Raw genomic sequence first — 22,079 nt, forward strand, 5'->3', positions numbered from 1 at the left:
TAATAATCAATAAAGTTGGAAGGGACCTTGGAGGTCCTCAAGTCCAACCCCCTGCTCAGGCAGGATGCTTGGCAACTGATTCACATTTATGATGGTTGCTAGTGTCCCGAGTTCACGTGATCACCTTCTGAGAAGCAAAGTCAATGGGGAGACCAGATGCGCTGAACAAGCGCATGTTACCAATTTAATAACTGCAGTGATTTACTTAACAAATGTGGCAAGAAAATTTTGGGCTCAGTTGTGGTAAGTTGAAGACTACCTGTAATGTACTCAAGTACTAAATAGTCTGCTTGCTCATGGTGAATCCAGTCAAGTATCTTAGGGATCTACTAACCACAGTGACCCCCCCCCCCCCAAAATGACAAAACTGTAGTGGAATGTAGTCTGGATTCCAGGAGGGATAAGGGATGCCTTGTGGTTGACCACGTTCCCCCTCCGTAGACATCTTGTGAGAGTACTCACAAAAGGTTCAGGCAGGTAACCCTATATCATTTTGGACAAATGGCTGTTCGATTATCCCAAAAATGCTTCTTCAAGAGGCAGCTGGATTTTAGTTTCGCTTCTCACCCAAGAAGCTTCTTCAGTTCGAAACATCTTCAAGGAAAAACAAAGGAAGTCCAGTTGCCTCTTGAAAAAGCTCCTTTGGGACAACCGTGGCCTGGATGACTGAGCATCTCCATGGACTTTCCCTCTCATTAGGTTTGCCCCACTGGATTCATGGCAGGCAAATATCATACCAGGCTTTGGCTTCAAATAGCTCTCCTCTCCTCCACTGGTTTTAATTCCTGGCTTAAGTTTAGATGTAATACTGGGCCAGTGCTGGCGAACCTTTTAGAGACTGAGTGCCCCAAAATTGCCACCGCCCTGCCTGCCCACCAGGCCACACATTGCCTCCATGGCCTGCCACAGATCACCCAGGGGGCCCAGCAGTGTCATTGGCAGCCACGCCCTCCACCCACACTCCGCAGCATCATCTTGTCCCCGCTGCCCGGCTACCATGTCCTTGGCTATGCTGCTCCACGTGGGCCGCGCCTGGGGACAACTCTTCTCCGGGGGACTGCTGATAAGGAGGGGGCCATGGGGAAGTGGGGCTGGGGCGATGGCGTATGTGCCCACAGAGAGGGCTCTGAGTGCCCTCTCTGGCACACGTGCCATTGGTTCGCCACCACTGCACTAGGCTTAACCATCTCATAACAGGTGGTGGCAATTTGGCTGACTCTGGAAGCTAAGTGGGGCTTGGTCAGAATTTGGATAGGGGAGAGACCACTAGGAAATTGCAGGGCTGGACTTTAACTGGGAAGTTAAAAAAGAAAAACCCAAGAGAGGCTGATATTTGACAACTTCTATATTTCTTGGAGGTGTCACCAAGGAGTCCAATATAACTAGTTCAGGGGTAGGCAACCTTGGCTCTTTTATGACTGGTGGACTTCAACTCCCAGAATTCCTGAGCCAGCCATGCTGAGGGGAAAGGGAGAGGTTTCCAAGCTGAGCCATGCTGGCTCAGGGATTCTGGGAGTTGAAGTCCACAAGTCATAAAAGAGCCAAGGTTGCTCACCCCTGAACTAGGGGATGTGCTCCCTAGGTCTGATCATGGTGTGCTTTTTAAGCCCACTGTGTGAAACAAGATACGGTGTTCTTCTGAACCTCAGGCTACAGATAATCCTCGACTTATGACCACAATTGAGCCCCAACATTTCTGTTGCTAAGCAAGACAGTTGTTAAGCGAATTAGGCCTAATGTTGCGATCTTTTTTTTGGCACAGTTGTCAAGTTCATTGCTGAAGTTGTTAAGCGAGTCATGCAGTCATTAAGTGAATCTGGCTTCCCCCATTGACTTTGCTTGTCCGAACTTAGCTGGGAAGATCACAAATGGTGATCACATGATCCCCGGACAATGCAATCGTCATAACTACATGCCAGTTGCCAAGCTCCCGAATTTTGAGAGCATGGGGATGCTGCTCATATGGTCGTGTCCTATTTTTTCCATGTGTTGTAACTCTGAATGGTCACTAAACGAATGGCTGTAAGTCAAGGACTACCTGTACTTATTTTTCTTGATTATAATACTGCTGTTTTTGTACCGTTATGTATTTTATGTCCCATTATTTGTAAGACCTTTTTACTGGAGTTGGGTTTTTTTAAAAAAAACTTTTTCTCAAAACAAGAAGAGGTATGTAGAGTTAAATGAATGTGCAGCTGGAATCCTTGACTGAATGGAAAAAGGGAGCTTCTGTCTTTTCTTTTACCACGATACATCCTGATTGTGAAAATCTTGCATTTAACTTACTTAAACTTCTTATGGACCAAAGATGGTTCTGCTATTTATGAAAACAATTTTGTAAATTTCATTTTCACCTGCATCGGTTACTATTCTAACTGGAGCCAGTTTGGTAAAGCACTAGGCTGGAAACCAGGAGACTGGGAGTTCTAGTCCTGCCTTACGCATGAAAGGTGGCTGGGTGCCTTTGGGCCAATCACCAGGAGACTCAGTTCTAATCCCAGTTTAGGCATGAAAGCTGGCTGAGTGCCTTTGGGCCAGTCCCTCTCTCTCAGCCCAACCCACCTCACAATGTTGTTGTGGGGAAAATAGGAGGATGAAGGAGTATTGGGTATGCTCATTGCCTTAAAATATACAAATAATAAAGGCAGAATGAAAAAAAACCCACCTAAATCAAACCTCTGCAAAAAAAAAAAATTGGCTAAGCAAATGAGACGCAAAAGGTAATGCCGTTGTTCAGATTTCAACCTTGCTTCTGAATGTTTTTAAGCCAAAAGACATGGGAAAAAAATTTTTTTTAATCAAAGCCGATCTAGTCACTCCCCTTTTACCTCTTTTGAGATAGCGAAGATGTATATCCAGCCCACTGTGATTGGTCTAAAAAAGCAGTACTTGAATCCAGCTGGTTTCTTCTAAGAGACATCACAAGAAAATCTTTCCTCAAGGATGACAACATGGCTATCAATTTGTAAGCCCTCAAGAGAGATCCATATTCTGGCACTAAGCACAGTCTGCACCCAAAACGTCCCACTCTGAGGCCACAGATTTTCTCACTTAGGACATAGCCAAGTGCTGATGGAAATAGAGGCCGAAGAAAATGGAAACGACTTGACAGGCCGCAATCCACCAGACGCAGAACGAGAACAGCCCCCGGTAGAAAAGAGGAGTAAAGACGGTACTCAAGGCACTAAGAGATGCGGTGATCTGTTCCACTGCAGCCTGGACATCTTCTTTCCCAGAATCCTCAGAGGGGGCGGCCTGACGAATCGGAATAGCATCAGGCGCTGGAAATGTTAGCGCAGGTTCAGGATACAGGCCCCAGGAATATTCACCTTTTGGGGGGGGAAAAGGTTATATGTCAGTGATGGCGAACCTTTTAGAGACTGAGTGCCCAAACTGCAACCCCAAACCCACTTATGCATCGTCAGGTGCCGGGTGGGTGTGGCCCATTGGGTGGGCGTGGCTACGGTAGTAACGGCAGACTGGGTAGGACTAAAAAGTTCAATCAATCAATTCCAACTTTGCGAGATCTTTTTTTTCCCTGCAAGAAGTTAAAATTGACTGATTGGTTGAACCTTTTTTTTTTTGCACATGGCGGCGGAGGCCTAAAGCAAAAAGGTTTTATAAAACCCAGCTGAAGGCCTAGGACTGGGGCAACGGTGCACGTGCCCACAGATAGGGCTCTGAGTGCCGCCTCTGGCACCCGTGCCATAGGTTCGCCACCACTGTTATATGTCACCAAAATTCTTTTATCAACCTTGTACATATAAAAGTGTATAAAAATTCCAGGTGCCCTCTTCCTTCTTTAGGAGAGAGTAACAAGCAACACATTTTTATTCGGCACAGCAGTCTTCCAATATTTCAGGGGCTGCCCCAAAGAAGAGGGAGTCAAGCTATTCCCCAAAGCGCCTGAAGGCAGGACAAGAAGCAACGGATGGAGACTAATCAAGGAGAGAAGCAACCTAGAACTAAGGAGAAACTTCCTGACAATTAGAACAATTAACCAGTGGAACAACCTGCCTCCAGAAGCTGTGAATACTCCAACACTGGAAGTTTTTAAGAAGAAACTGGACATTTGGACAAATGGTTGTCCATTCTCTTCTTAAAAACCTCTTGTCCTGCCTTCAGGTGCTTTGGAAAATAGCTTCACTCCCTCTTCTAGGTATTTTATGAAAGATGAAACAAGTGGAAATCTACTTTAAATAAATAAATCTATGTTTCACAGACAACCTCTGGGGCCATAGCCCATCACTGGGCTGCAGCTGGTTTGGAACTGGACCACACAAGTGGCAGGCGAGTGTGCGTGCACGCGCAGCTCCACTTGCACAAGCGATGGGCAATTGTCCGCAAAGCATCATTGGCGCAAGCAGTAGGCAAGCACGCCATTTGTCTGAAATGGTATAGGGTTTCCTGCCTGAGCAGGGGGTTGGAATAATAAAGTTGGAAGGGACCTTGGCGATCATCTACTCCAAGGTCCCTTCCAACTTTTTTAATTATTATTATTATTATTATTATTATTATTATTATTATTATTATTATTATTATTATTATTTTCTTCTTCTTCTTCTCCTTCTCCTTCTCCTTCTCCTTCTTCTTCTTCTTCTTCTTCTTCTTCTTCTTCTCCTCCTCCTTCTTCGCATGTGCCGCCAACCATCCCCTACCCCTTCAAACCAGAAATGTTGGGGACCGCTGCTCTAGACACTTAGGTGACTGAAGAGTCCTTTACCAAGAGTTTTGAGGATAAGGGTGCAGTGCAGAGTGAGAAATATTGGCGTCAGGTATTGGAGGCTGACCACTGTTACATAGCAGTAGATCCTGGTGATCTGGAAATTAAAAAAAAAAAAAAGGAACCATGAAGAATGAGAATTGAGATCTGGTCATCTAAGGCAGGGGTCCTCAACCTTGGCAATTTTAAGACTTGTGGACTTCAACTCCCAGAATTCCTCAGCCAGCTTTGCTGGGAGTTGAAGTCCACAAGTCTTAAAGTAGCCAAGGTTGACGACCCCTGATATCTAAGGTCTTAAGTAGCATTCCAGATACAAGTAGTCCTTAACTTATGGACATAACTGAGCCCCAAAATTTCCATTGCTCAGCAAGAAAGTTAAGTAACTTGCCCTATTTTACAACCTTTTTCACACTAAACGACCATTGTACCATCCATCCCACTTGATCAAAATGTGAAGGCCTTGGCAACTGGCATGTATTTATGACGGTTGCCGTGTCCCGGAGTCATGTGATCACTTTTGCAACCTTCCGACCAGCAAAGTCAATGGGGAAGCCAGGTTCACTTAACAATGTCCTGGGCCTACCTTCCGCTGAATCTCCAGCACAGTGATCCGGCCGGCCTCCCGTTTCATTTGCTCCACCCAACGCTCAGCCAGATTCAGATACGCCTGGAGATGGTAGCGGGTGACGGCCAGGCGCAGCACACAGAGCACCACAATCGTCCAGAGGCGTACAGAATTGTAGGTGGCGTCCGACATGCTGTCACAAAGAGGAAGGGAATCCATTAGCTCTCTCGGTGGGAGGGAGGAAGTCTTTCAAATGCTGAGTTGCCAAGCAACAGCCTGAGAATCTAGGCTTGATTCCCCCCCCCTTTTGAATCTAAGTTACTCAGCCTCATGCATGCAGGGATGCTAAATGGAATGCCGGCAAAAAAAATTAAGCAGAAATTACTTGAATTAAAGATTAAAAGGAAACAGGGTTGTTGTTTTTTTTTTTAAAAAAAGAACTCACAGCTGGAATGCAACACCTCCCCTTAACTTACATCTGGACTGTCTCCTTGCCCATGGGGGCCTTCAGCAAGAGGTCTCGTGAAATGGGCTTGATCCACATCAGCATCACGATCACGGGAGAAAGAAAACTGGCGTGCAGAAGGAGTCTGTAGGATGGGAAGTGGGAAGTTTGTTCCGTACTAGGCTGATTCTCCAGACTTTGAGAGGCTGGAAATGTCTATCTGGCAATACCACTCCCTTCCCCCCCCCCAAGCGTATAAATAGGGAGCAGAGTGTCCACAGGGCAGGGGCAAATGAGTCAAGATGGCATCCACAATGGTGTGATCAAAGTTCCACCTGGTTTTTATGTGCACCTCATTAAAAAGCTGGAGCATCTATCAGGGTATAGCTGCCCCCTTGCCCCCTCCAAGCCATCAGCTAAGCAAGATGCCCTCCTGCCCACTGCCCCACCTGCCAGAGATCCCCTGGATCTCCCCCAACCCAGCCCTGCTCCATAGCCATCCCTCCCCAGGAGCAACATCAAGCTGGCCACACCTACCCAGGCCACGCCCACCCAGCAGGCCACGCCCACCCAGCAGGCCATGCCCACCCAGCATCCAGCGATACATAAGTGGGTTTTGGGTTGCATTTTGGGCACTCGGTCTCTAAAAGATTCGCCACCACTGGTCTAGAGTGTTGGCTATTCCTGCCAGCTTGGTGTTGTCTGCAAATCTGATGAGTTCCCCATCTATCCCCTCATCCAAATCATTGATGAAGATGTTGAAGAGCACTAGGCCCAGAACAGAGCCCTGGGGCACCCCACTACACTCTTCCTTCCATGTAGATGCGGTTCCATTGAGGACTACTGCCAGACCTACTTTGAGGTTCTGTATATATTCTGAAGTATCACGTTCCTGTCTTGATTTTATCTTCTAATGGAACCGGGTCTATGTATCATTGCCTCATTCTCTCACCTATCACTTCCCCATCTGTTCTTATTAGGTTGATCCAACAGCATAAGGCAGTGGTGGCGAACCCCAGAGGCGGCACTCAGAGCCCTCTCTGTGGGCACACGCGCCGTTGCCCCAGCAGAGTTTGCCAGAGTAGCGAACACGTGGCGTTTGGAAATGACAGGGCAGGAAGTGAGTGAGCAAGCAGCGTTGGCCCCCCGGGATGCCTCGGAGATGGTGAGGGACTGCCCCCCCCACCCTGGCCCCAGCCACACTCACCCAGTCTGCCGTGACCACTGCAGTCACACCCACCCAGTGGGCCCCTCCCCCCCCCGAGGGCACCACAATGCTGATGTAGCCCTGGCACTTTGCAATAAATACGTGGCTTTTGGGTTGCAGTTTGGGCACCCGGTCTCTAAAAGGTTCGCTATCACTGGCATAAGGACACTTAGGCCCCTATATTTTAGAAGAAGGTGAGGCAAGATCTTTCTTCAGTTCTCAGGATTTATGGGGCTCTTTAGGGCTAAGCAATGAGCTTGAACCTAACTGGATCTTTGGCTGGTCGGCCACCATCTTGAGCGCATCCAGCTGAGTCTGGGCCAGCCGTAGGCCAGGGAAAGTTAAGCAGGCACCAATGAATGAACAAAGGCCCACGAGACCCACTTTAATTCCGAGTTTTGTCACCGGGATCCTGGAGGGAAGAAACAAATAAAGCCCAATAAAGCCAACCGTGAACCCTACCTGGAAATCTCCGAAGTTCTTTCAGAGGCGAGAAGGTCTTGGTGCTAAGTGAAGGGAAGCAATCAACTTGCTTATACCTTGGCCAAACTGGTCAGAGCCAGTTTGGTGTAGTGGTTAAGATGCTGACCTAGAAACCAGGAGACTGTGAGTTCTAGTCCTGCCTTAGGCATGAAGCCGGCTGGGTGACTTGGAGCCAATCACCAGGAAATGGTGAATTCTAGTCCACCTTAGGCGTGAAAGCCGGCTGGGTGACTCAGGGCCAATCACTCTTTCTCAGCCCAACCCACCTCACAGGGTTGTGGTGGGGAAAAAAAGAAGCAATCTTATGAATGTTCTCTGTCTTATACTTCTTATAAAGCAGTGGTTCTCAACCTGTGGGTCGGGACCCCATTTGGGGTCGAACGACCATTTCACGGGGGTCGCCAAACAATGCAGCCTGCCACTTTTTCCCCCTTTTCCTTAGCTCTGCTACTCCCTTTTATTCTATTGGCTTTTGAAAGCCAATAGAATAGACTCTCTTGAATAGAGTCTAATTCTATTGGCTTTCAAAAGCCAATAGGAATTGTCCAGGCTGTCTCTGCCCTGCTGAGCCTGTCAAAAGTCCCATTCTGCAAACGGTGCTGCACCAGTTGAGTAATCCTTGACTTACGACCGGTTGAGTAGTCCTCAACATACGACCAGTTAGGGGTCACGGCATTAAAAAGGTTGAGAACCACTGTTATAAAGTAATAAAAATCTATTAAATAAAAAATACCTTTATAAAAATGGAATGACATCCTTATTTATTACTGTCTTTGGAGCCTGACTTTCTCCTGAGAGTTCAAAGCCAACACCATAACTACTGGGGGGGAGGGTTCCCATTGCCAATAGCAGCAAAAGTTGGACCTAAACTGGAAGAGGATCAAACCTCAATAAGCAAGCACTTACATCCATTCCCATCCTTGGTCCATGAAGAAGACTTCCAAATTGTCGTGGACGCTGGTTAGTCCTGGACAGAGGAGAGAGCTGATCAAGGGAGTGCAAAGAGCTTAATTTGACCAGCCAAGGTGGCAGGGGTGCCCCGCTATGGCCCATGCCCCAGGTCACTCACCTGCACTGAGACCAAATTCGAGGTAATCTTCCCGGACCACCAGGACCACCATCGCAATCAGAAGGAAGAGGAAGGCAAAGGACAGGCAGACAGAGCGCTCACCCCCCTCCTTGGAGCGGAAATAATGACGCATCACCATGACAAAAATTTTGCTGAAGCTAGTGCTAAGGTCATAACATCAACCATTCTGCTTCCAGTCTTTGAAAAGGAAAAGGCCGTATTTAAAAGTTTGCACAGGTAGTCCTGGAGTTATGAACAATTCATTTAGTGACCGAAGTTTCAACACCACTGAAAAAAGGAACTTACAACCGTTTTTCACACTTTGCAGCATCCCCATGCAACTGACTCATCTTTAGGACGGTTACAGTGTCCCGGGGTCATGCCATCACCTTCTGCAACCTTCTGCCATGCAAAGTCAAGTCATTTAACAGCCGCGTTACTAACTTAACAACTGTGGCAAGAAAGATCGTAAAAATGGGCCAAAATTCACTTAATGACTATCTCGCTTAGGAACAGAAATTGTGGGCTCAATTATGGTCGTAAGTCAAGGACCACCTGTCAAGGTAATTATGATTTAGTAGCTGACCGGCAGAAGTGATATATAGAGAATGAGTCAGCAGAGTATTTGGGGGTAGTATCCCTTTAAGAGACTATGTCTGAGGCAGGACTTGGCCCAGCTGGCTCAGGAATTCTGGGAGTTGAAGTCCACAAGTCATAAAAGAGCCAAGGTGGCCTACCCCTAGTCTGAGGAGAATAGCAGTTGGAGCCTGCTTGCTCACTTCAACCCTTTCAATATAACTGACTATCTTGTATTCTCTATGTTCCCTGAATATTGTTGTTTCATGTTGTATATTAAACCACAGTTCTTTTAACAAACTACAGTCAGATGTTTATGCTCCTATGTTATCACAAGAAGAAAATAAGGAAAAGATTGTGCTAATTTATATTTTAAACAACAACACCTGTATAAAAGTGGGTATAAAAGGGGAAGGGTCACTGGTTGCAAAGGATACACGGAGAATATGGCTGTCAGCAGGCACCAGAAGATTCCAATGTTGGTTTCTTTCTGGGGATCGATGAGGCAATAGTAACCTTCAGTGAAAAGGTAGACTAGAGTGGAATATCCTGCAAAGTCCACGTACCACTGATATTCCAGGAAATAGCATAGAACTAAAGAGAAAACAGAAAGTGCTTAGCATCAAGATCACGTGAAGTATTAATACCACTTTACAATGCCTTGGTAAGGCCACACTTGGAATATTGCATCCAGTTTTGGTCACCAGGATATAAAAAAGATATTGAGACTCTAGAAAGAGTACAGAGAAGAGCAACAAAGATGATTAGAGGACTGGAGGCTAAAACATATAAGGAATGGTTGCTGGAATTCGGTATGTCTAGTTTAATGAAGAGAAGGACGAGGGGGGACATGATAGCAGTCTTCCAAGATCTCAGAAGCTGCCACAAAGAAGAGGGAGTCAAGCTATTTTCCAAAGTGCCTGAAGGCAGGACAAGAAGGCAGGACAAGAAGCAACGGATGGAAACTAATCAAGGAGAGAAGCAATCTAGAACTAAGAAGAAATTTCCTGACAGTTAGTACAATTAACTAGTGGAACAACCTGCCTCCAGAAGCGGTGAATGCTCCAACACTGGAAGTTTTTAAGAAGAAACTGGACAGCCATTTGCCTGAAATGGTATAGGGTTTCCTGCCTGAGCAGGGGGTTGGACTAGATGACTTCCAAGGTCCCTTCCAACTTTATTGTTGTTGTTGTTACTACTACTACTACTACTACTATTACTACTACTACTACTACTACTACTATTATTATTATTATCCCATCTCAGGTCTGATCTAGTTCAATGCTGTACCCTTCGTTTAACCTTGGGCTCAATCATGGGCCTATGTTAAGGACCATCTGTATTAATTTTCAAAGTCATGTCATAGCCTCAAACTGATACTTCAAAAAGAAAGCAACTTAAAACAGACGACCACCGATAACTTGCTAACAAAACCATCAATCTTAGGTTAATTAAGCTTCCTGGCAACTCTGTTATGTAGTTCTACCTGAATAAGAATTTAGTTTAGCTTTGATTGCGAGCACTTAGCTGGTAAAAAGAAAATGCCACTTAGACCAGGTGGGCAGTCCTCAACGTATGACCAAAACTGGGATCAGAATTTGTGTTGGTAAACAAAGCAGTTCTTAAGTGAGTCCTGCCTGGTTTTACAACTTTTGCTACAGATAAGCCAAACATTGCAGTTGTTAAGTGAATCACATGGTTGTTAAATGAATCCAGCTTCCCCATTTGACTTTGCTTGTGAGAAGTCAGCTAAGGTCGCAAATGGTGACCACGTGACCCTGGATGCTGCAACCATGGTAAATACTTGCCAGTTGCAAACCTCCAGATTCTGATCACATGACTGCAAGTCTGCGGTCATGATTTTAAGTTTAAGAACTGTTCGTAAGTCATTTTATTTCAGCATTGCGCTAACTAGAATGGTCATAAGTCAAGGACTACCTGTAAGAGGGGAAAAAAATGCTCATTCCAAAGCATCCCTCTATTTATTTATTTGATGTATAGCCCACTGCAGGAACTCAAAACAATTTCCCCCACAACAGCCATGGGAGGTAAGCTGGGTTAAAAGTCAGTAACTGGTGCTGAGAGGAGATTAAAACTTCATTCTCTTTATTCCTACTCCAGATTTTTCACCATGTCCACACATTGGCTCCTGCATTTTTTCAGCAGTTATACATGTACAAGAAGCTACTTAATTCAAGGTCACTCTTTCCTTATAGAAATATTGCAGAAGTTGCAACTACCTACAAAGCTTCATGATGGCAATGGATGTACCACAGTGCAAAAGTCCAACAATGGAGAATGAGGATTCTCCATTCTCTTAAAAAGGGGCTGGGAACTCATGGATGGTTTACATCAGGGGTCTTCAAACTTGGCCCTTTTATGACTTGTGGACTTCAACTCCAGAATTCTTCAGCCAGTGTGCCTGGCTGAGGAATTCTGGGAGTTGAAGTCCACAAGCCATAAAAGGGCCAAGTTTGAAGACTCCTGGTTTACATGGTTTTCCTGTATAGTGCAGAATGTTGGACCAGATGATCCTGGTCCAGTTGCCTCTTTAAAAAGTACCTTTGGGTGTTGTCATCACAGTTAAATGGAACATCTGCATACAGATCTCTGAGCACCATCTTAATCACATCTCAGTAGAAGAGGAAAGGGAAAATCCACATTTTCCCAATGCTCAACAAAAGGCACGGCCACTTTCAAGTTGCCATAAAAGAAACATTCTGTGTTTCTGAATTTCCAGCATCCTTATGAGATGACCCTCTTCCTGGCCCACCCCATACAATGAAGATGTAGCTAAGAGAGTCCAACCTCCATACATTTACCCAGAGCATCCACTGTCCGGATTGGGCTACTCTCCAGTTGCAAATCAATGTCTCGGGGAACGGTAGAAGGTTTCGCATCGGTCACCCCGTTAATCCTTCTGCTGGAAAGAAACCAACCAACACCCCTGGTTACTGCTCAACTTAGTTTAGGCTTGGTATAACTGGAAAATATATAAGGTTTCCCCACCAAGTATTTTCTCTAAAAAAAACTTCTACCTGCAAACCTCCCACTATCCAGTTGCCAAATGCTTACCCATCTGGGAGAATAAAAATCTTTATGATTTTTTCCCCAGTTTCTTTAGCCCAGTATTTAGCAATGTTGGCAACTTTAAGATCTGTGGAATTCAACTCCCAGAATTCTCCAGCCAGCATAGCTGGCTGTGGAATTCTAGAAATTAAAAGTCCATAGATCTTAAATGTTGCCAAGTTAAAAAACACTAGCCAACTTACCTGCCAAGATGATTGGCCTTTTGCTAATTGGGCTTACCTGTCCCGCTTACCCTTTGGCTTCTGCTTTCCTGCAAGAGCAAGTAGCTCCTCTTCTGAAGGATGTTTGTAGCGGTGCAAGCTAGCAAAATATAAAATACCAGTTTGATGCCACATAGAAAGAAAAAGCCATGATGCCACAGATACAGGCCTCTTCAGAACCTGTTTGTTAGTGTCTTGGTCATTATTTCACTTCTTTTTGTTTTGAATGTTAAAAACTGGGGATGGTGTTTTTGTGGCAGGAATTTTTTTTTATTTATTGAGTTATTAATTTTATATGTCACCCATCTCACTATCAAGAGACTCTGACAAAAATAGGGCACTCCCTCCTGTGAAAAGTTAGTAGGCCAGTTTACAAAATTCAGGATTTGCACAGAACGTGAGGTATCAAAAAACATGGTGGTGCAATGGTTAGAATGCAGTATTGCATTCTCTCTGTCCACAATCAGGAGTTCGATCCTTGACCGGATCAAGGTTGACTCAGCCTTCCATCCTTCCGAGGTCGGTAAAATGAGGACCCAGATTGTTGGGGGCAACAGGGCTGACTCTGTAAACCGCTCGGAGAGCGCTGTAAAACAGTATGAAGCAGTATATAAGTCTAAGTGCTATTGCTATCAAGAAACTGCTTTTAAATTCTGGGCCCCAGTTAGGATTCTGAAAAAAAAAGGTGTCACAGAGCTTATGATATTATTTTTAGATTCTTTTAATTTTAAATACGGGATGCTTTTGCTTCAAGCATCATCTTTCCTTCCAAGAATGCATCTGTCTCCCGAAACAGACCTCTAAAGTCACTCTTGAAGGATAAAGATGTTGTGGGGTTGGGTAATGATATGTGAGAATGATTTTGGGAGTTAGGAAGAGGAGTCACAGGTACTCTGCTGGAAAACAGGTATACCTGTTCTAATAAAACAGACAAATGTAAACTTATGCACTAAAAGGGATAAATGATCTTGGAAAGAGAAAGCAGGGAAGCCATCTCAATTTCCCAAAATTCTTAGGGACCAGCCACATTCACTGAGGCAGCTAGTCTGTGATGGTGCCCATAAGATGCTCTTAGAATTCCAAATAAGCCTGTCCACAGCCATAGAAGCAAAAGCATTTCTGTTTTTAAACAAAGCTTTCTTTGATTCACAGCGCAGGTGTTTTTTAAAGTTGCAAAATCAACTCAACTTCCCAGGACATCAGCAGGAAGGGGGGGGGGGAGTCAAAAAAGTCAAGATAGCAATCACAATGAAAGCACCACCCCTTTTTAATGAGTCACATGTACAACGCACGTTCAAAAAAGGAAGGTTTTCAATTATTCAGTTGTCAACTCAACTTTTTTAACATACACAGACCCTCTCTGGACACCCATGTTCCAGCCTTTGTTGCAAATTTGAGTGACCGTTTTCTCCCCATAAGGCTGCAGCAAGACGGGATTCGTTGAAGGCTTGCTGAAGAAAATCTGGTATGCCAGGCCCTTGATTCCTTCCACAGAACGAGGCATGTTTGCTACTACAGAGCAACACATTATTACAAAGGATGAGGTACCTTCCATTGCAAAGGAGCCATCGGGCGAAGGACCAGTGGGGTGCCATCTTCTGAAAGATGCTGGCCACGAACAAGGAGAACACAAGCTGTATCCCCATCACTGCCTGCCAAGGAGAAAGAGACACATTGGCTCATCACTGCCTCAGGCCTCTCCCTCCAGCACCCATGGCTCATAAACAAGACTCCCTTCTTCCATTTAAGACAGTGTTTCTCAACCTTGACAATTTTAAGGCATGTGGACTTCAACTCCCAGAATTCCACAGCCAGCATTGCTGGCTGTGGAATTCTGGGAGTTGAAGTCCACATGCCTTAAAATTGTCAAGATTGAGAAACACTGATCTAAGAGAAAACAGCCACTTTTCCTCATCATCTCAGGTCAAAAACTTTGGCTTCTCCATCCCAACAAGCCTCCAGACTAGTGTTTCTTCAACTAGGATGTATATCTACGGAGTTTAGAATAGTGTTTCTCAATAGTGTTGAAGATGTGTGGACTTCAACTCCCAGAATTCCTCAGACAGGATGTGTGGCATTTCAAATGCTGGCTGGGGAATTCTGGGAATTGAAGTCCACACATTTTTGAGCTGCCAAGATTGAGAAACACTGCTCCAGATACATCAGACGGCACCTCACTTCATCGCTGGTTGGGGATAATAGGATCTGTAGCCCTGCACATCTGGAGGCTGAAGAGGAAATGCACAGCAAACACACAGGACTTTTTTTTTTTTACTGTTTATGTGGAAGGAGAAAAAGAGATGAACAAGCATAAACTCCACCTGTTTCTCTTTTCTGATTTTGAAAAAAGTAATTTCATTACCCAACTGTTACTCGGCATCAGTGCGAGTTGATGATATTTATACTTGCACTGATGATGTTACCTAGTTGGGTTATGAAATGCTCCATAATTATTTATTATTCTCCGGCAAAATGAATTTTTTATTCTGAATAGAGACATGTTTCATCCCTACGTTCTGCTTCCTTTTTGCACACTTTTCACAATTCGTCAAATGCAAGGAGGCCCTGACATTTCTTCAGGGTTGAGCTATAATGTAGACATTTGATAGGGTGGCAGAAGGTTGAGACTGGAAATCCTGGTCTATTTTTAAAAGCAGGATACTGATCCGAGAAGAACTTCAGAAAGTATTAGGGGAGATCTAGCTGAGGAGAAAGAGATGGAAGAAACTGAGAGAAGGCTTTACCTCAGCCCATCACTGAGCAACAGAATACTTTTTTTCTCAAAAAGTATTAATTTCCAGTTAAAAATCTTTTTCCTTCTTTTTTTTTCTGACATCAGAAGAGCCAGCAGATGTGTCTATCACCCACCAGCACCCTCACTAGTACCCAGTTCAGTAAAAAGAAGTACGTGAGGAAAAAAAGAAAACTGTCTCATTTCAAGAAATAAGCAGCAACAGCAAGTGATAATCCCCAATGCTGAGCTGAAGAAAAAAATGGGCTATTTCCTCCTTAAAAGGCTCATGAGAATCCTTGTAGCTCAGGGTTGACATGAGGGGTCCCTGGTGCTCTCTGAGCTGGCTGGTTTTCTTGCAGACATTTCATGACCCAAACTAGGTAACCTCATCCATCTCATGAGCAGCATTTCTAGTGACAGATTCTCAAACGTGTTTTCACAGATACCCATGGAAATACAGATAGTCCTCGACTTACAGCAGTTCGTTTAGTGACTGTTCAAAGTTACAAGGACACTGAAAAAAGTGACTTATGACTTTTTTCACATTTACGACCATTGCAGCATCCCCATGGTCATGTGATCAAAATTCGGACCCTTGGCAATTGGCCTGTATTTGTGATGGTTGCGGTGTCCTGCGGTCATGTGATCATGTTTTGCGACCTTCTGACAAGCAGTCAATGGGGAAGCCAGATTCACTTAACAACTGTGGCAAGAAAGGTTGTAAAGGGACAAAACTCACTTAACTGTCTCACTTAGGGCTCAATTGTGGTTGTAAGTTGAGGACTGTTGTGAACACAGTTGTGAATACAGGTAATCCTTGATTTATAAGCATACTTGAACCCGGAATTATGGTCGTATGCTTTAAGTGAATAATCACTGACTCAATTTTACGGCATTAAGTAAACCCATTGTCTGCAATTGGCATTTTTTTTCTGGAAATCGGAAATAAATGCCACTTTCCGGCAAAAAGCATCATAAATCATGGCCACATGACTGTGGGAATCTGCAAATGGCCAGTTGCTGAGTGCCCAAATGTGATCACAGGACCACAGGGGATGGTCATCAGAATTTCAAATCCAGATTGTAAATACCTTTTTTTGAGTTCATCTTAACTTCCAACAGTTGCTAGGCAACTGGACGTAAATCAAAGACTAACTACAGATAACTTCCTATTGTGCAAATACATTACTTTGGGCCTGTTCGGTCCACAATACAGAGGTTTGAATACAGAACACTTGTATGATTTTACACGACCAGAAACAAAATTTCACATCTCTGAACTTGTATTTTCTATATTACAATACGTGATTTGAAATCAAGGTTATCAAGTTTCCTCCTCTTTTTCCACAAAAAGATATGGTTCTGCCTCCTGAATCTTGCAGCCACAGAAACATCAACTAAATTTTACACATCACATTTAACCATCATGTGGCTGGCTTGATTTTGACTTAATACATTGGGTAAATCCTGCAAACCATGAATTACAGCCAAATGGGAGACAAGAATCCAAAGTTGCTACCATTTGCTGAAAAAAGCATGATTCAAAATCACAAGAAGCCATGGGTTCATACGATGCGTGAATCCATCCTCCGTTTCACTCATTTGTGTTCCAGACCATGTTGACCAAGGGCTGCGACTTGGGTGCATAGGCACAAGTTTGTTAAAAAATAAAAACCAAACAAGAAAGGATATTAACTCCATGCAGCAAAAGGTTGCCTGCTCCTGTGGGGAGACTGTGTTGTGGAAGTGCTAAGGGACTTGATTTGTATGACACAGGCCCAACGTTTTGTGAGAAAAGGATCAGGAAGCCACAGAAAAAGATATGAATTAAGAGATAAGATAACCTTTATTGTCATTTTTTTTTATTATGGGCACAATGGCACACATCAAAAAATGAAATTTAGTTGCCCGCTCTCAAAGTGAAACACATACATGACACACACCTAAGCATACTGTACTATATACTACATATGTATAGACCCACACTCCTACATATACATAACAAATAAATATTAAATACTGACCATCTTTAATATATAACAGAAGGAAGAAGCTTGAGAGTTCCCAAGGTTAATGCTGTATGGAATGAAACTATGGCTGACTCTGGATGTTATGCTACTGATACCACGAAGCCACCTCCCAGAAGGTAACAAGGAAAACAGGTCGTGAAGATGACACACGAAAAAGTGTGTTCTTTGTGAGCATTGGTCCTTTGTGAGCAAAAATCACAGCCCAGGATCAAAGACCTTGCTCCCTACATAAAAAATCAGTTCCAAGAATTTCAGACACCAGGTGATAACAAGGGGTTTTATCTCTCTCTCTCTCTCTCTCTCACACACACACACACACACACACACTTTTCCAATCCAAATATGTATCTCGGCTTAGACCAGCTAATTATCAGGCTGATATACTGTAAGGCAATGTCTCCGTCTGCTGTTTACTCTCCATTTCAAGGTAGCCTATTCCTGACCATGGAAGCTCGATTTAATGCGCCACAATTACCCCGAAGCTTAAGACGTGCGCAATCGTCTCCTCTCTCGAACACAATTCGCCTTAGAAACATTCGAAGTTCTCCATGCATTTCTATTTCAAAACAAAATTCCCGTTAAGGAAAGGACATCAAAATAGCAAAGCACCTTCATCCACCCGTAATCCTCTGGCTCACTCTTTAAAAGGGAGAGGAAGAAGCTTTAGTGTAAGCAAATAAAAGCTTAATTAAAATTAAAGGCTCACCATTGTACTGGAGGATCACAATCCAGAAAAAAAAAATTCGAAGACCGGGCAAAAAGAGAAAGTCAAATACAGCGTGCCTTTCCTTCTAACCCTTTAGCCAAAAGGAGGCGTGAACTCCTCTAGACCTATCAAAAGCCGCCCTAGCCCAAGATTGCCAACCAATGGCAAAAGAAGGAGGCAGGCGGTGATTTCCTTTTTCTTTCCTTGGTGAGAATTCAAGGTCCACCTGTTTCCGCTTTTCACCTCCCTGCTCGCCGCGTTGGATCTTGGGATTTGTAGTCTCGTCCTCTTTGGCAGTGTAAGATTACTGTACTGTACAGCAATATTACAATATGCTTGATTTTCCTCTGCAAAATCTCTTATGTTTATGTAGCAGCCAGTATTCTTTTCATCAACTCTCTCACATATTCTTGTAAGGAAAAGTTATATATGCCTTGGGCACTAGCATGTGGAAAAATAAAGCTGAAATGTGAATATATGCAAATACATTTACAAAAATGAATCAGACCTAGCTATGGATTTATTCAAGAAGCCACAGTGTGTGAATGGAACATAATGAAGCAGGGTAACTCCAGGTCAGCTAATGAGTCTCAATCTTATGTATACTGTATTATGTTTTCTTTCCATACTGCTGCTATCCGTGTATTTTATGCCATACGCCAAATAAACAAACTGAATATATATTGAAGGCAGCTGGAGGGGAAGATAAGTTGAGATTTTAAACCTGGGGGAAGAAATATCAATAACCTAGATTATAATGATTTTACTATTCTGATACCTGAAAATACAAATCACCAGAAATTCTACTAATGAAAGTCAAGGAACCAATGAAACAATGGGACTAAAATTAAATATAAAAGAAGACCAAGTTAATGACAACAGGTGAAACAACCAGCTTTAGTATGACAATGAGGATATCAGAGTGGTGAATAGTTTTTAGGATCAACCACCAACAGTGACGGAACAACAGTCAAGAAATATGAAACAGATAAGCAATTGATAGAGCATCTATAAAGATCCTGGAAAAGATAATCAGATGCTGTGATGTGTCTCTCCCTATAAAGCTGGAATCATGGGAGCCATGGTCCTCCCTGCATCCCTCCATGAAGCAAAATTTGGACTTTAAAGAAGTAGAATGGGAAGAATATTGATGCTTTTAAACTTTGATGTTGGAGAAGACTCCTGAGAATAATATACGCAACCAAGAAAATGAACAGATGGATCATCAAACAGATCTATCCAGAGTTCTCACTCAAAGCACCAATAAACACATTGCATTAAAAGGCATCCAGGTTAATAAACTGTATCTGATGAAGTGAGTTATAATTCACAAAAGCAAACCCTTTTAATAAAATACGTTAATCAGAAAGGGGGCTCCCAGACCTTTTGATACAAGAAGTAAACAAGGCACATGTTTATTTTAGAGGTAAGATATTTACATCAACAATATCTGCTTTGGGTGAATTTAACTCAATGACTGCTTAGAATAGAATAGAGCTGGAAGGGACCTTGGAGGTCTTCTACTCCAGCCCTCTGCTCAAGCAGGAGGAGCTATACCATCTCAGACAAATGACTGTCTAGCGAGTGCCCACAATTTCTGGAGGCAAGCTATACCACTGATTGTGTTGTGATTCCTTGTCAGCCAGCCAGCTGGGACAGAACAGGTTGGTTGTCCTCACTGTCAGGAAGTTTCTCCTTAATTCCAGGTTGCTTCTCTCTTTGATCAGTTTCCAACCATTGTTTCTTTTCCTGCCCTCTGATGCTTTGGTGAATAACATGACTCCCTCTTCTTGGTGGCAGCCCCCCAAATACTGGAATACTGCTATCATGTCTCCCCTATTTCTTCTTTTCTTTAGACTAGCCAAACCCAAGTTCTGCAGCCGTTCTTCATATGTTTTAATCTCCAGGCCTTTAATTGTCTTAGTTGCTCTTCTCTGAATTTTTCTGAGACTCTCAATATCTTTTTTGTGATATGGTGACCAAAATTGGCTACAGTATTCCAGATGTGGTCTTACTAGGGTTTTATAAAGCAGTACTATTGCTTTGCGTGATCTTGATTCTATGCCTCTGTTTATACAACCCAGAATTGTATTAGCTTTTTTGGCTGCTGCTGCACACTGCTGGTTTAAGCCAGGTCTTGCCCAATCTGTACTTGTACCTTTGATTTTTCCTGCCTAAATGTAAAACTTTGCTTTTTCCACATTGAAAATCATTTTGTTGGATAGTGCCCATTGTTCAAGATTGTCAAGATCTTTTTGGATCCTGTGTTTGTCTTCTGGGGTGTTGGCGATTCCTGTCAGTTTGGTGTCATCTGCAAATTTGATGAGTTCCCCTTCAATTCCCTCATCTAAGTCATTGATGAAGATGTTGAAGAATATTGAGCCTAAGACAGAACCTTGTGGTATCCCGTTGCTTACTTCTCTCCATGCGGATGTAGTGCCATTGAGGACTACTCGTTGAGTACAGTTTGTCATTCAACTAGAGATCCATCTGTTGGTGATTTTGTCTATTCCATCTTTTCCTAGCTTACCAAGGAATAGTTTGTGGTCTACTTTATTAAATGCCTTACTGAAATCTAAGTATACTGTGTCCACAGCATTTCGCTGGTCTACTAGTTTAGTCGCTTTATCAAAGAATGAAATAAGATTGGTTTGGCATGATCTGTTTTTAACGAAGGTTAATTTGTGAAGAGCCCAGTTCCTGTCATTTTTATAAAATAAATTTCCAATTGCCTGCAGTCTCAAAGTCAATAAATGTTATAAATGATGGACAAGACCATGATAGACAAATCAGACATGTAATTAATTTACACATTTGCAAAAAGTGTGTTGATAATAGCTGTTAGCTTAGATGGCCTTAAAAAAAAGCTCTCCCAAATATTTCCAAGTCTTTCTCCTCTATTCTGTTTTCCACCCACTCTCTTATGGAATTCTGACAAGCTGCAGAGTTGTGTCCTATTGAGTCAGCCTCTGGCTGGGATATCCTTGGTTTGAACTGATGGGGAAAGATGCAGGGTTGCCATGGATACCAGTAATGGGAGATCCTTGCCAATCTTCACCACTGGATGGAGCTTTAATCTTTTGGCTGAGAAATGGATAGGATAGAGTACATCTTAAAAAAAATATAAGAGGGAGAGAAAAAATGGGATTCCATACACCTTGCCTATCTCCAGGTATTTCATTGGGATTCTCTCAGATGTGCAAAGACTATCGAACTCTTTAAATGACCGAAAATGAAATTGCTGACAGTTTTAATATACTTGTGTTATCCACATAATTTTACATTAGAATGGTAAACAATAAAATTTCTAGTCTAAAAACTGTATGTTGAGAATTGAGGTAGGTAAATGTACAGTAACTAGCTCTACGTTCTTCTCATATTTTAGCAAGGAAAACTGGCCAATAATAGATTTATGACTGACAAAAAGGATTTTTTAAATTTAAATAATTAATTTACACATTTGCAAAAAAAGTGCTGACAATAGCTGCTAATAGCTTTTTTAAAAGAGTTGTGCCAAATGACTACAGTTCGAGGCCTATTAGACATGAAAGCCAAATATGAAAGGTAAGGATAGTAGACCTTGATTCCATCAAAACCTCTCAACCTTATGGACACATTCTTGCAGATTCCACAGCAACAGGATAGAAATACTTTCCTACGTATTTCTTTCAGGGTTTTTTGTTTAACTTCCAAGGGATCTCCTGGTGGTGTTTTATCCAAGTACCAACAAAGTTTGAAGCTGTTTCACTTCCTAGTCCAGTCTGAAATGAAAACTAAATAGAATCTCCATTTTCAGAAGCAGCAAGTCATTGAAAATCAGTTACTGCAGCCAAGAAAAGGCCTGAACAAATGTCTTGTTTAGATAGATAGAAGGTAGATGAGAAAGAAAGAGAGAGAGAGATGATATAGATAAACAGACAGACAGATGTGTGTGTGTGTATAAGTACCTATGTAAGTGATGTGGTTTTTTTCTACAGGCAGAACAGCTTTTTCTCCAGACTTCTCTGGTGCCTTTAACAGCTTTTAGTCTCTGGGGGCTGGGCTGATGGGATTTGGTGTCCCTGGAACTAATCAGAAGGACTTGAGAACCTCTATCAGTCCTAGACAGTGTCGAATTTTCATTTCATAGTAGACAAAAAGCAGAAGATGAATGTGTGTCTTCCCCTTTCTTCCCCCGTCTCCGCCTCTCCCCATCAGACCTTCTCTGGGCACAGCCCCCAAAGCACCCCTTTTCCAAATTGTGTCCCCCCC

General features: G+C 43.2%; 1 protein-coding gene across 2 annotated transcripts; it reads right to left on the minus strand.

The window, feature by feature from the left end:
• Positions 1-2,773: 2,773 nt before the first annotated feature.
• TMEM161A (transmembrane protein 161A) lies at positions 2,774-17,986 on the minus strand. 2 transcript variants are annotated; one of them, XM_039324144.1, is made up of 12 exons: positions 17,829-17,986; positions 13,907-14,010; positions 12,378-12,458; positions 11,891-11,988; positions 9,506-9,662; positions 8,493-8,644; positions 8,330-8,390; positions 7,209-7,352; positions 5,765-5,878; positions 5,307-5,481; positions 4,724-4,820; positions 2,774-3,329 (listed from the first exon to the last, which is right to left on the minus strand). In XM_039324144.1, exons 1-12 carry the CDS (start codon positions 17,829-17,831, stop codon positions 3,052-3,054), a joined length of 1,464 nt encoding a protein of 487 aa, XP_039180078.1. In that variant the 5' UTR covers positions 17,832-17,986; the 3' UTR covers positions 2,774-3,051. The 2 variants fall into 2 exon arrangements, with proteins under 2 accessions (XP_039180078.1, XP_039179990.1); XM_039324056.1 differs by having other exon boundaries at positions 11,891-11,991.
• Between the last annotated feature and the right edge of the window lie 4,093 nt (positions 17,987-22,079).

This window comes from Crotalus tigris, unplaced genomic scaffold, assembly GCF_016545835.1.
Source record: "Crotalus tigris isolate CLP2741 ecotype Arizona unplaced genomic scaffold, ASM1654583v1 scf7180000017543.2237141, whole genome shotgun sequence".
Lineage (NCBI taxonomy): Eukaryota > Metazoa > Chordata > Lepidosauria > Squamata > Viperidae > Crotalus > Crotalus tigris.